General features: G+C 44.5%; 1 protein-coding gene across 1 annotated transcript in view; it reads left to right on the top strand.

Annotated features, from left to right (window-relative positions):
- The first annotated feature begins 947 nt into the window (after positions 1 to 947).
- GNAQ (G protein subunit alpha q) overlaps positions 948 to 14,437 on the top strand; it is a 289,672-nt gene continuing 276,182 nt past the window's right edge. The window contains exon 1 of the mRNA XM_029202711.1: positions 948 to 1,303. Within this exon, the coding sequence (XP_029058544.1) occupies positions 1,168 to 1,303 (136 nt within the window). The 5' untranslated portion in view covers positions 948 to 1,167. The remainder of the gene's footprint in view (positions 1,304 to 14,437) is intronic.

Below are 14,437 nucleotides of genomic sequence, written 5' to 3'. Positions count from 1 at the left end.
CGGGGGAGCCGGACAGGGTGTTCACGGCGCCGGCCGGTGCTGGGGGCTTACTGGGCCGAGATCCCCGCCTTTTCGGAGGAGCCGCGGCCGCGTTCCGGGGCCAGTGGGCAGCTGGCGGGCGGAGGCCGCCATATTCCCGCTTTACCACGCCCGGGCGGCCAGCCGGCAGCTGCAGGTTGGCGGCGGCCCCGGCTTTGCCTCAGCGACCCGGCCCCGCCCCCCGCCGGGGGTGGCCGTGACCGCTGAGCCGGTGGGCCAGACCTAGGGCGCGGGAGCGGGAGCTGCGCTAGCGAGGGGAGAGCCGCACTAGGAGGCGCGCCGCGGCGGCTGCGAGTCCAGGAAAGCCTTTCAGGAGGGGCCGGCGGCTCCGCCTCCCGCTCCCCTCCTCCCACGCCCATCCTCTCCCTCCTCCTCCTCCTCCTTCTGCCGCCGCCGCCGCCTCCCTCCCGGATCTGTGCTCCAGTTCAGAGAAAGAAGAAAATGTGTGTGTGTGGCGAGGGGGAGGGCGAGCACTGAGCAGCCGCTCCGCGCCAGGCAATCCGGGCCGGGGGTGGGCGTCTGGCGGAGGCGGAGGCGGAGGCGAAGGAGCGCGCGGCGGCCGGGCGGGCGGGCCGGCGAGTCGGGTTTGGGCGCGAGCCGGGCGGTGGGCGCGGGCAGGGCCGAGGGCGCCCGGGAGCCGTGTCAGGCGGCGGCGAGGAGCGAGCACGCCGGGCGCAGGGAGCCGTCGGCGGTCGCTCGCTGCGGGGACGCCCCGGTGGATGTGCTCTCGCCGCCGGGCGCACGGCTTAGGGGAGCCGCGGCGGCGGCGCGGGGGGCGAGGCGGGCCGCCCGTTCCCGGGGAAGGAGGCGCGGGCGTCTGAGCGAGGCCGGGCGCGGCGGCCTTCCCCAGTGCGCCCCCCGAGCCAGCGCCCGCGGCCGCCTCCCGCGTCCGCCTCGCTCCTCCCGGCGGCTCGAGCCGCCACCTCCCGCCGCACCCCCGGCCCACCTAGTGGCCCCGGCCCTGGCCGCGGCCCCCGCGGCGGTTCCCCGAGCTCATCCCGGACGCGCGCCCGGGCGGCGGGGGCTCGGCGGCCACCGCTGCCTCGGGGGAGCGAGGGCGGGAGGGTGTGTGTGCGCGCGTGTGAGCAGGGGGTGCCGGCGGGGCTGCAGCGGAGGCACTTTGGAAGAATGACTCTGGAGTCCATCATGGCGTGCTGCCTGAGCGAGGAGGCTAAGGAAGCCCGGCGGATCAACGACGAGATTGAGCGGCAGCTCCGCAGGGACAAGCGGGACGCCCGCCGGGAGCTCAAGCTGCTGCTGCTCGGTGAGTACAGCCGGAGCCGGCCGCCGCGGGCCCTCCCGCCGGATCTGCGCCCCCTACCCACCACCCTCAGCCCCCCGGGACCGTGGCCCCGGCCCCCGGGCGCCCGCGGCTCGCCCCTGCCCTCCCTGGGCGCGTCCCCGGCCCCTACCCGCACCCTCTTGGGCGCGCGCGCGCGTACACAGAGACGCGCGCGCGCGCGCAGAGGGGTCGGGGTTGCTCTGCTCAGGGCCTCGGCTTGTGCCTTTCGGTATCCCTAAGGGCTGTGCACTCGGGGGTGCGCATTTGTCTGCGGTGCTTCTGCAATTTGCTCAATGATACATTGCTTCGGGGAGAGGCGCGGGGGTGGGAAGGTGGGCAGGGGGGTTGAACTTCCAGTGTCGTGGCCACGGCGCCCTGTGGGGTGGTGGAGTGGGGAGCTGTGCGTATGTGTGGCCCGAGGGTGGCGAGCGGAGCCACGTTGGGGGATGGCGTCCGGTGGGGTGGCCTGTGTGCATCCATTATCAGTGCTTTCCGGGGTCGGGAGCGAATGGTGGAACGGTGGGCTGACTCGCGACTGGATTCTCCGAGGAGCGATGAGGAGGGAGCCGAGTGGTTGGCTCTCCGAAGAAAGCGGGCTTGTGTATTCGCGGGGCGGGGAGGCAAGCCCAAATGTGTCACACGAGTGCTGTTCTTTAATCACCAGACCACCAAAAGGAGGGACCCAGAAGAGTTTCTTAATGGTGACAGGCGTGTTTCTCCACCATTCCTTCCAGATAAAGATGAGGGATACGGGAGGGTTGTGCTGTATGGTTGTTGACAGCGATGAGTATCTTTTGTTAAATGAGGCAACCCAGATGTAGGCCTGAATTCACAATAGTTACCAGCACAGCCTCAATTACTCTCATGGAAGCAAATAGAAACCTTTTGTTTAAAGCGGACAGCATTTTAATATCTTTGGAATCTGGGCTAGAAGGAAAACGGGAAGTGAACAGCAAAAATTTCCCTTTAATCTCTACAAAATAACCCAGCATTCTGCCTTAACAGTAAGTTAGCAAGAAAATGCCATTTCTGAACTAGGAATTTTATTGATTATTATCTCTGAGAGAATGTTCAGAATCAACGTTCCGGCCAGCGCGACATAACTCTGAGCTATTGTGGTAGGAAGAACAAACAGCTTTGCAGTAACAGGCCTGAAAAATGTCTGCACTCGTGTTCTGGATATTTGCGTGTATGGTGAATAGACTTCTCAGACATTTCTGGAAGAAAATATTGTCAATTCTGATTTGAGAAGCATGCATTTTCTTTCTTATCTTGAGCTTTCCATCTCCTGGTTCGAGGAACCAATTGCCTTGGGGACTGAACTGCTTATGTACTGGATCATTTACAAGAAGGAACAAAATACAGTGATTACAAATAGTTACAAATGGTTAACTCACATGCCCTGCTTAATGTCTTCATTTTGAAACCAGATTAGGTAAATGTGCACATGTTTATAAAGAACAGAAGGCAAACCCTGGATAAGAGGGGTGGACTTCAGGGAATGAAGCCAGGGAAGGGGAAAACTGCAATTGGAAAAGGAAGATCTTTTTATTTTTTTATTTTTCTCATTTTGAGCTACTTCTAATGGCTGAAAAGGTGTAGTTGAATGCTTTCTGAATTCTCAAGATTGAGAAGAAAATAGAGGGGGCAAGAGAAACGTATGGAGTTTAATGCATGATTAAGGGGAAAAGCGTGTGTTTTAGAGAGACTTAAGGATGGTTTTTTATTTTCTTTTGCCCTGTGTACAGTCTTTATTTGTTTCTGTTTAGCTGTGAATAGGGCATTTGAGGTCTCTCAGGCCAACCCCATTGCCTGAAAATGTGGCAGTTCTGGGTTCCTAGCAGCTGTGAGTTAGAGCTCAGGGGATTTGTCTGTCTGAGGGCCTAGGTTTGAATGTCTAGGAGGAGGACTTTGGGAGAAATGCCCGTAGATGGACACTTAATTACAGACTAGACTTAAGTAACATATTGTGCTTTTTTAAAAAAACAAACAAACATATTTTGCTTTAAAAAATGAACTTGGAGATAATTTTATGAGGAAAAAAATTAAAACAGTTTACTGCTAAAATGGTGGTGTGGAGAACTTTTTTTCTCCCCTTCTTATTAGATTTTCGAGTAGGGTTAAATACAGCCCCACCCCAGCCCCCAAGTATGGCCTATTAGAAGTGGTAGAAAAATATGACATCAGTTTAACATCTACATTTATTAGCATTTTAAAACTATACAACTTTTTGTTAGAAACTCAATCCCTAGACATCTTGTAAGATTTGCTACAGCTTCATGTTCTAGGTATGTTGCTTTTGTAACATAACTACTGCAGTACCTACACGATTTATATAGTCAGTGCCATATACTAAGTGTAGATTTGTGTGTGTGCTTGTAATTTTTGAGTCCCGGAGAGAAGTGATGGTTGATTTGAACTAGGGAAGGTATTGGGGAGGGTTTCCTTCTGAGCAATGCCTGATGATGTGCTGCTTTGATGCTGCTTTGCACTCAGTGTTCATTCATGTAAATGATGCCCATCAAAAGGTTTACCAGTATTTTTAACTACTTTATTTAAATTGAGGAATCACCCTTATATTTAAATGAAATTCTGTGTAAAATTATTTTCAAAGTAAATTGTGGTTCAACGTGTGACACCATTTTAATGGATTTATTTGGCAGGGGCCCCTTGCAAAATATAAAATTAATTAGTTAATTTTATACTACGGAGAAATTAGAAAGAGAAAATAGTGGTTACCTGCCTAGATGAAAGTATGGCAGTAAAATTTGGGCTGCCTTGATACCTATCCAGCAATTATGCCGATATGTTCCAAATTCTACAGTGCTTACACATTTTGATATTTATTGTTTTTAAAAAACGAACCCAGAAACCTACTACCATAAAATAGCATATTAGGGCTTCCCTGGTGGCGCACTGGTTGGGAGTCCGCCTGCCGATGCAGGGGACATGGGTTCGTGCCCCGGTCTGGGAAGATCCCACATGCCGCGGACTGGCTGGGTCCCTAAGCCATGGCCGCTGAGCCTGCGCGTCCGGAGCCTGTGCTCCACAATGGGAGAGGCCACAACAGTGAGAGGCCCGCGTACCGCAAAAAAAAAAAAAAAAAAAAAAAATAGCATATTAAATTCTGAATTCTTGTTTTCTTTATTCATTTTCTAAATTCATTTATATAGTGTTTATTTTCTTAGACACATCAAAGAAAACTGTTTTCTACATAGATATGCAAAGAGAATATTTTAAGTTTTTATATACGTCCTAGATGTAATGCACATTGTTTCCTTTAATTAATACTTATGAATATTAACTAATTATTTGGTGGTACATAGGTCACACTAATATAATGTGTCTTTAAGTCTGTATAAAACAAGTGGCCTTGAATGCCTGCTTCTGGTCAAGGATATTCATGTTGAAATTTTCAGTTCCTTGAAGACACATTTTTTTCCCCCCATTAACCTGTTCTTACTTTACATGTTTTAGAAATCTTTACTCTTCAGATCTTAGTCATCAGATAGAAAAATTTAGCAAACCTTTTTTTATTGACTGGATTTCACCTATTGAAGAGGCAAAGTTTAGGCCCGTTTTAGATGAAAGAATATATGTTCTTCCTCTTCTGACTGAATTACATATGTGATTGGAGATTTTCTTTCTATTCTAGACTGGAAGCTTAGGAGAGTAGGACTGAGGACTGATTCTATATTGTTCACTATTAAATCCCAGCTTCTGGCACAATCTCTAATTCATAGAATGGTCTCAATAAGTATTTGTTGAGTAAGTAAACTTATTTGTAACCCTCCTAGTAGAAATTGGGACCATAAAACAATGAAGACATAGAGACATGGGGAAATGTAATGTTTTTATTCTGTGGCAGAGAAAATCATGATCTTTAAAAAAAAATTATATGTAACTCTTTGAGCCAATTAAATACAAATGCATTCCAGGATAGGAAGTGTTAATGTAAGATGTTACATCACATATTGAACCATGTATTACAGTTCTGTGCTGGGTGCATTTGGGAATGATAACAGTCACACTTAAAATATGAAAGTTTACAGGAAAAAAAAAAAGAAACCATACCATGTCTTGATTATTTTTTTTGTATAGAAGCTAGTTTAACCCTCTCATCTTTTTGCCATATACTTTTCCCCATGATACACTCAACAGAGTGAATTTTTAAATTCTCTAGAATACAGGTGGTGAGCGAACAGATTTTTACAATTTACCTATATATAATTACATGAGGAGAACCGCAACGATTAAATTTTAAGAATTGCAGAAAGAACGTTTTTAATTTGAGCGATGTACATTTGTACTGAAAACTGAACAGTTACAGAGCAGAAGACACCTGGAAGGCTGGAAGTGCTCTGACAGAGTTAGACTGTGTGGAGAGCTCATGCATGCAGGTCTCGGTAAAAGCACCCACCCCATTACCCCTCTGTAGAGTTACTAGGGGAAGGATGAGGATGTTGATGCCCGAATTAACCTAGAGGTTAGTGGCTCTCTAGGATGCCTCCTCAGAGCCGCAGAAGGAAAGCTTCCTTCTGAGCAGCCCTAATAACAGAAGCTCCCTGGAAATACCATAATACAGTGTTTATGAGGCTGCTTTAAGACCAGCTGGTTTTCTTTCTGCTACTTTTTTAGCTTTGCAAGTGTTGAATATGTTTCTAAATGTCAGGATTTGTTTGGATGTGTTTCCTTTTTTTCTTCATTTTATTTTTTTGGAAACAAAGTACTTATAGTTTGTATCTGAAGAGTGAAGTGGCAGCATCCCTCATAAAAACCAAAACTATAGCTCTGACTATATAACAAGGCGTTCAGAGTAAGATTTTTGCATTGAACCATGTAGATTCATTGTCTAGATCTGCCATATAACTGTCAATCTCGTACTTGTACTTACGTATTGTTTCTTCTTATGGGAATTTTGGGCGCAAATTAAAACCCTACTGAACAGTGAAGTGATCCCGTATGTATCTGTTCACATATTTTTAGGTAGGCTTAGGAAGGAGAACCAGAAGAATAATTTAGTGGCCATTTTGTTTATTACAGATAAATTTTATATCTTCTTTTTCATTAAAAAAAATCAAACAACCTAGCTGTACCTTATAAGAGATGGCTTATGTTCAGTTTTCAGAGATGCCTATTAAATATAGTTATGATTTTTACTACAGATGAATTTTTAAGGACCTGAAACAGCTTCTGCAGTTGTGAGGCTGTGTGCTATGCTAAACTTAGCAGAAAAGAACACATTTTTCTTCATGATCCAGGCAAACTTACACTTGAAAAGAAATGAACGAGATTTGCCAAGGATGATTTTGATTCCAGCATTCATATTAGTTTTTCTTTAAGGTTATTAGTTTTTTTGGTATTAATGGAACTGTGGATTGGGTGTTGTAGAGGAAAAATAGGGACCTCAAAGGGCACATCTTGCAAGAGAGAGAAGCCATTTTAAGAAGGTTAGGATTGCTTTCTCACTGAGAAGGTGGAAAGAATGTGTTTTCTCCAGACTCTCTCTTTTGGGTTGAGGGAAATACAAGTATTTGTAGCAGCAAATTTAAAGTCTAATTTTCTGGTTGAAGGGGAGGGTAGTGACATTTTTTTTCAAAGGGAAACTTTTAAGCAATGTTAAGATCTCTGCAGAATTAATCCTAGGGAAGTGTGAAATAGCAGTAGAAGGTAAAATGTGTGATTGTTGGTAATTAAATCTGTGGCAATAACTGACTACAGTAAACATTGAATGTTTTCTCTTGTTCTGCTGAATGGAGTAACATTAAAGAAAGAGCTATTCTCAGACCCAAACTCTATTTTGTGTGAACAGCTGTTACTAATAAAATTATAGGACGTTCAACAATCACCTATGATTTGTTACCTTACTGATATGTAAAAAACCTGTCTGATTTCTCATCTAACGTGTAGTAAAAAGGAAAAAAAGGACCTAAACATGCTGTCGCAAATGAGTTCATAAATCCTAGGTGGTCATGAATCTGGACTCTATTACAAACAAAATAAACATCCATATTGCAGTGTTGAGAACCAAAGACTGAATTTGCTAAGTAGCTTCTGGGGTTGACCTTTATACCTAGCCCTAATTTCTGAAATCAGTGCAGAATATTTTGTTAAGAGCCTCATGTTTCAATTTTAAGAACAAAATTAGTATTATTTAAAAATAAAGTTATCAAGATATTTCAAATTCATTTATTCAGCAAACACTTGCCAGTTTTTGGAAAACAAATATTTCCTCTAAATTTTTTACCAGACATACCATAAGAAAGAACAGTTGTATATAGAATGCTGATCAAATGAACAAATATTAAGCACCTACTCTGTGTAAAATAATGTACGTGAGACACTCCCTGTTTCTTATTTGCCAGCAGGAAAGACTACAAGCACTTTTCACAGTTCTGGTTGTTTTACAGTTGATGCCCTCAGCCTGACATGTCCTTCTGAGTATTATCCTTCCTGGTTTTGGCTTTTCTATTGGCTCTTAATACAAAGAAAAAGACAAAATAATCTGAAGGCCGTTCTAGACGCTTTCCGGGGATTACACAACTGGGGAGAGCAGACGGTCTTGAGAACTTGAACTCCTGAGTGATATATATTATTTCCTTGGAGCGAGCATATCGTTTTTTGCCTTTAACTATGAGAAACTGTTAATGACCACTTGCCCTGTGTTTCTGACTAAAGTGGAAGCTCCATGCGGGCAAAGGTAGTGGCCGTTGTTTCTTTGTAGCTCAGCGAAGCACCTTGTCTTGCTCAGTTTACAATCATTCTCTTGTAACTGGGGACTCAGTAACTGGGGACTTGTGGGTGTAGGAGGCGTCACGGGGGCAGGGTGGGCAGCTGGGTTCCCAGAATAAAGAGCAGTTGAAGGGAGTGAATTTAAATGTCTTGCTTTCTTCTAATGGGTATCATTGATTTGTTCTCCATTTACCACGCCTCTTTGTCATTTTGTGGGCCACTTGGGACACAGTTAAAGAAATTCTGTTTTAAAGGCAAGGTCCTCTTTGTCTCCATGCCTGCTTCTCATTCATTGTCTCAGGAGAATGATTCAGTTGAACGTTCTCATAATTGTTTCGGGTTAAAAAGCCAATTGCAGTTTATCCAGCAGTTTGAATGGAAAACTGTTACACAAGTCCTTTGAAAATTCTACACACCTTTATTACAGGATTAATCTTAGATTGTGAGCAGTTTGACTGCTTTGGAAGCAAATAGCTGTTTCAGGGAAGTGTGTGATGGATTGTGGTGCAGTCGGGAACCAGAATGTTAGTAATGCCACGGTATTTCTGCAGTTTCACAGAAGGGAGCAATAATTGATCCACAAATTAAAGAAAAACAGCTAGAGTGAGACTTTTAGGCTCTATTACAGGAAGTGAATAGTGATGTTTAGAAACATGTTCGTGAGTATTTCTGAGAGATGGCCTCATGTTTTTTCTCTTTGGAGAACTGAAATCATGAATTAATTGCCTCTTTCCAGAATTTGCCCTCCTCCCCCCTTTTTTTTAATCACCATCACTTAGTAAAAAAATTGAAGTAGAATTTTTCTTTTGCTTCTTTTTTTACATTTTAAAAACTTTTTTCATCTTTTTCAGTTTTAGTGTTTGTTTTTTACATTTCCATTTGGGGAAGAGGCTGTGGGGTGACGGGTGGCGTTTTCCACCTATTTCCCGGTGACTGCAGCTGACCAGTGGTTTCTAGAGAGAAACGCTCCAGTGTCTCATCCACCCATTGTTCAGTCTTCCAGCTTTTTGCTGCAGGCCCCCCACCCCGCAAAAAAAGACCCTTCTGTGGAATCCTACCCACCCGTTTATTCTCTCTCACAGCTTCCTTAACCAATGCTAGGAGGGGTTCCTTAGATTCTCTGGTGTGTGCATTTCTTTAAGATTTAGGGAACTTCCAAGTTGGTGCTTCTTTCAAACATCATGTGGTGGTGAACTGGTGAGAGGGGAAGTTGGGTGCTTGAATGCATTAAAAGAAAGACACTTGAGAATGTGCTTTGAGGAGGTGATTAACTTTCTATAGTAACACCCTGGTCTGCAAAACAGAATACATTGTAATCAAACAAAATGTAAAATTCTCCTTTTCCAGAGGATGGGGACTTGAGATTGGTGCATGGTTACCGGCAGAAAGCTAGCGAGCCTGTGCTGGATAATCTATCACAGGGCACTGGGTTTCAAAATAGGATGCAGTGCGTGTACTAGAAGGGGAGAAGGTGCTGTGGGCCTGTGTTGGGCAATAGCGCATCTTCCTCATTTGATGATTTGAACATCCTCACCTCACTTAACTTGAGAGCTTTAAAACATCTCTTTCTAATTGTGTTTCTATCCCAGATAGTCAGGGAGGGTGGCATTAGCAGCAGCCTTTGCTTGCTTTATACCCAGTCAGTCTGAGAGGGTTCTTTGGTTAGTTTATTTTTTAAGGTAAAGACACAATGATACGTTCTTGCCACGAGAATTGATATTTTAGGAACTGCACCTTGCAGAACTCCTTCATTATATTACAGGTTCTTTCCGCAGATGGCAAATGCAATTTTCTTCTTGTCCTAAAGAGCTGACCCATTTCCTGCGACTTGTTCTAATAATACAGGATGACTTTAATTCTTGTTCCTGGTTTGCCCTTAAAAGAATGGCAGGGTACTTGTTAAGAGTTTAAGTCTCTTTTCTCTAACTCCTGTGATATATTTTTGGAAATCAGTAGATCATGCAAAAACAACGGCACACTGGCTGTGTGAGAGTGAGCAGGCTGGGACATACTCCTGTGGCTCTGCATGTTGGTGTAGCTGTGAGTATCTTTTCTAAAGCCTGTAATGGAAAGGCAGTCGGGTACTCCTGCCCTGCCTCCTGCGACTAACCCACGGGTGTTTCGCTCCTTTGTTCCTTTACTATTTCTATAGAAAGCCGTAGAATGAAGAGACTGGACCAAATCTAAAGGGCTGTCTGAACTTTGAAACTTCCTCTGCGACGTTGCCATCTCAGCCAGTTTCCAGCCGCTGTCAGCCCTGGACAAGGGGCCTGAGCTTCAGCCTCTCCAGGAGTGATGGGCTACGTTGGGGGGCTCGGCCGGGTCTGGTGGGCTCCTCCTGGCCGCCCTCGCTCTCTGCTCTTTGCCCCGCAGGCAGGCGGCTAGGAGAGCGCTGGGCGAGAGCCCTGAGGAGGGTGAGCAAGTGTGCCCAGAGCCGCCCCGCCTGCCGCCCGGCTCGCGGCTGATAGCCTCACTGCCTTCGCGGGGGAATGGTATCAGAAGCCTCCTGTCATATCAGCGTGGGTCTCTTGCTTCCTGCGGGAAGGACGACATCCTAGGAGACACGGAGGTGGAGCCTGCGAGGCGCAGTGTTCCTCAGCTGCCCTGCGCAGGCCTGGGTGTGTGTTCTTAGTCTCCCTCAGGCAGCTGCCTTTGACTCACCCCTCCTCCTTCTTATTCTTCTTCATTGGGCCTTAAGCAGTGCTTTTCACTAGCCTGCAAGATGCTCAAGCACATTTCTGCCCTTTTCAGGGAGAGCAGGTTGGCCCTTTGAGCCTGGGCACGGGGAGTGCCTCACACACCTTGGTGGAGCACTTTGGGGGCTGCTTTGTATTTGGAGCCAGTCCGTCCCTTTTCCATGGCCTTCCAGGAAAGATTTGGAATTAACCCTTAGATGGACCACTTGTGTCCATTTCTTCTTCCATTACTATGCTCATTTTTTTTCCTTTGGGGCTTTAACTTTTTAAATTAATTAATTAATTTATTTATTGGCTGCGTTGGGTCTTCGTTGCTGCGCGCGGGCTTTCTCTAGTTGCGACGAGCAGGGGCTACTCTTTGTTGCGGTGCGTGGGCTTCTCATTGCGGTGGCTTCTCTTGCTGCGGAGCACGGGCTCCAGGCATGTGGGCTCAGTCGTTGTGGCGCACGGGCTTAGTTGCTCCGCGACATGTGGGATCTTCCTGGACCAGGGATCGAACCCATGTCCCCTGCATTGGCAAGCGGATTCTTAACCACGGCGCCACCAGGGAAGTCCCAGGGTTTGAACTGAAACCAGAAGAACAGATTAAGGGTGGACACATTCATAATATGAAGTAAGGAGTTTTCATACTTGATTGTTCTAAAAAACATTTATAATATATACATATAAATTGCTGTGACCTAGGAACGGCCCTTAGTTGTCATGACCATGGTCGGAGAAATTTTAAGAAAGCAGCTTCCTGTGTCCCTTGTCTGCATTCTGGAGAAAGGGCTCATGACCACAGAAGGAACCGCTAGACTTTCATCCTGGCTCTGGAGAAACATTGTTACAGAGCCCAGTTCCACTGGAAGTGCCAGGCAGGCGTTTGGCGTTCCTTGACCCCTACTTTCCTTCTGGCCCATGGCCTTCTCATTATCTTATCAGTTCCAGGCTGGCTTACCTTGATTTCAGATTTGGAGTTGGACAGGTGCAGGGGAAAAGGAGAACAGTTGCAGGCGACAGAGGGTGATGGGGGATCTTGAGGGGCTTGGCAGGGCACAGCGTGTTGCTCCTTGTAGGGGTGGTGTACCGTGTGTTCCCTAAGCTCTGGAGGGAAGGAAGGAGAGCAGAGGAGAGGTGCCCTGTGCTGTGTGTTGACTTGGCCGCATTGATCAGGAAGAGCCCAGCCAATGCAGCTTCCTCTTGGCAGCTCCACTGCCCAACCCGGTTCTTCATCGTTGTCACATCTACCGTGCCCTTCCTCTCCCAGATGCTGGGTTGGGAGGTGAGCATGTGTAGAAGACTGGGTTTTATGGGAGGCGTTTTTGTTGCATGCACTCTCTGGGTCCTCCCAGAGGTGGTTAGATAGCCTAAAGCACAGAGCTCAAGTCAAGCTGTGTCCTGAGGAAAACCATTCACACTTTAAAAAGAAAATTTACAACCAGGCTCTTCCAAGTGTCCCCACCCCTCCACCCCGTTAGCTGTTTAAGGTGATAGAAATGCATCTATTACTGTATTGAGAACTCTGCTAATCTGGTGATGGGTTATTAGGATGTCTCTTGCCCAGGAAATCTCCTTTTATGTGGCATGCTTCTCCTACAGTAGAGTGCCTTCTCAGTTGCCCAAGGCAGTGAGTAGATAAATGGTATCATGAGATATTCTTGCCAAGGGGATTCTTACTCAGGTGGAGCCATGTAGTATAGAAGTTGTTTGTAATTTTGAGCTGAAAAATGCACCTGTGTGTTGGTTGTGTTCTCTTAGGAGCTGTTCACATTCTGGGCTATAGCATTCCAGGTCCAGGGAGCAGATTATTCAAGGTCCCTAAAGCCTATTTACGACCAGCATTCAAATGGGCTTCATTTGTCCATGATAGAATTAAGAGGACTTCTTGATTCAAAATGTAGGTAAATATATTTTGAATACTTTGAATAATTTGAGAGCAGAGCTAATGAGTGCTGAAACAAAAGATACTTGAAATCAGCCTCTATTTTTATTACCAATCACTTCCTGGTGTATTAGGAACTAATGAATTACCATAGTACTGGCTCCTCTTGGAGCCAAACTTGGACCAGACATGGATTCTAGAGATGGAAGGGCCTTGATGGGTTCAAGGACTAATGAATGGGATGTCCTCCGAACATCCTGGTATCTCCTGTTACGTGTTGGGTCACCATCTAAGATGTTATCTGAAGCATATTAGAAATGACTAAAAAATTTGGGGCAGATGTCAACTCTTGTAATGAGGAGTCCCATAAGTTTCCCATCTTCTGGTTGGAGAAGATACCTGTATATTGCTTGATCAGTTTAAGAAAAATAATTTGTATTTCCCCATCCATACAATTCTTGACAAAGGGTTCCATTTTAATGGAGGAAATCATGACTTCATTAATATTTCTTTAGGGAAATCTTGACTCCCAATATATTTTCACCAGAGTCACCAGATAGGTCCTTTGAGAAACACATTTTCTGTAGTCCTTTCCGCTCCAGACCATGCTTATTATGGGAAGAGGGATTCTTGTCTAGGGTTTTTCTAAATCCCTAGGGTCTGTCTGTGAATTGCTACTCAAATTACAATGTATCCTTCCCAGAATTCATGAATGCGTTGTGCATCTCTAGTACTGAATTACAAGGTCACACAGTGATTTGTCTTGTTAAAAATATTCTTTCTTTGTATTATATATCTTCAAGCAGTATGCTACTGCCTGAACTTAGATTGTTTTTTATTCTCTTTTTGGAATCAAATAAAGAAGAACACTTGAGATATGTATCCTCTGATGGTATGGTTGCTTTCTAAAATAGTTTAAAAAGTGTAGTAATGAGACAAACTGTTGTACTGAATAGACAAAGTTTGAGTCAAGAAGTGTTTATTTTCTTCCACTTAAGAATTTTCTTACATTGTTAAGAAATACATTATATTGTTTTCATGGCCTTTGTCATTAACATGACAGCCCATGTTAATAATATTATTTTTTGTTTTATTTTTCAGTGATTTTGAAATTTTATGAATAATGCAGTTTTTTAGACAAAATATGAAAAAAATGTTTGAAAATGTATCCATAAGTTTATCCAGGATGTACCGATCTAAGAAACGTGATTTTTTTGTTTATTTCTTTCTAGTCTGCTTTCTTTTTATGTTTCTTGCATGGATGTAATCATACTGTACAATTTAACATTATGTTGTAAGCATTTTCTATGTGGTTATATAAGCTTAATATTTGGAATTATATAATATTTTGTTAGAGGAGATATATTAATTTGCTTGCTTACTTTTTTTTTTTTGGCATTTAGCTTTCTCCCAGTGTTGCCATTTTCTTTTTAATTTTATTTTTTTATATAGCAGGTTCTAATTAGTTATCTATTTTATACATATTAGTGTATATATGTTCCATTTTCAGAATAATGCTGTGATGAAGTTCTTGGCATAGATAGCAATTTTTTTTAAAACACACACTCACACACTTTTGTTAGATGAAATGTTACTTCTAAGTTAGAGGATATGAAAAATTTTATAGCTCTTGATTACACACAACTTAAACATATTGTGAAATGATTGTATACAGTTTGCAACATTGTATTATTATAAGATTATCAGTAAATTAGTAGGCAAGAAAGGTACATAATTAAAACATTTGCACTTATTTAATCACTAGTAAGAATGACCATTTTCCCATGTTTGTTTCTAGTTGAATTTCTTATTTCGTAAGTTGTC

Source organism: Monodon monoceros, unplaced genomic scaffold (assembly GCF_005190385.1).
Source record: "Monodon monoceros isolate NGI ecotype Baffin Bay Population unplaced genomic scaffold, NGI_Narwhal_1 Super_Scaffold_5, whole genome shotgun sequence".
Classification (NCBI taxonomy): Eukaryota; Metazoa; Chordata; class Mammalia; order Artiodactyla; family Monodontidae; genus Monodon; species Monodon monoceros.
Note: the sequence above shows the minus strand (reverse complement) of the source record. Positions and strands in the feature narration are given on the sequence as shown.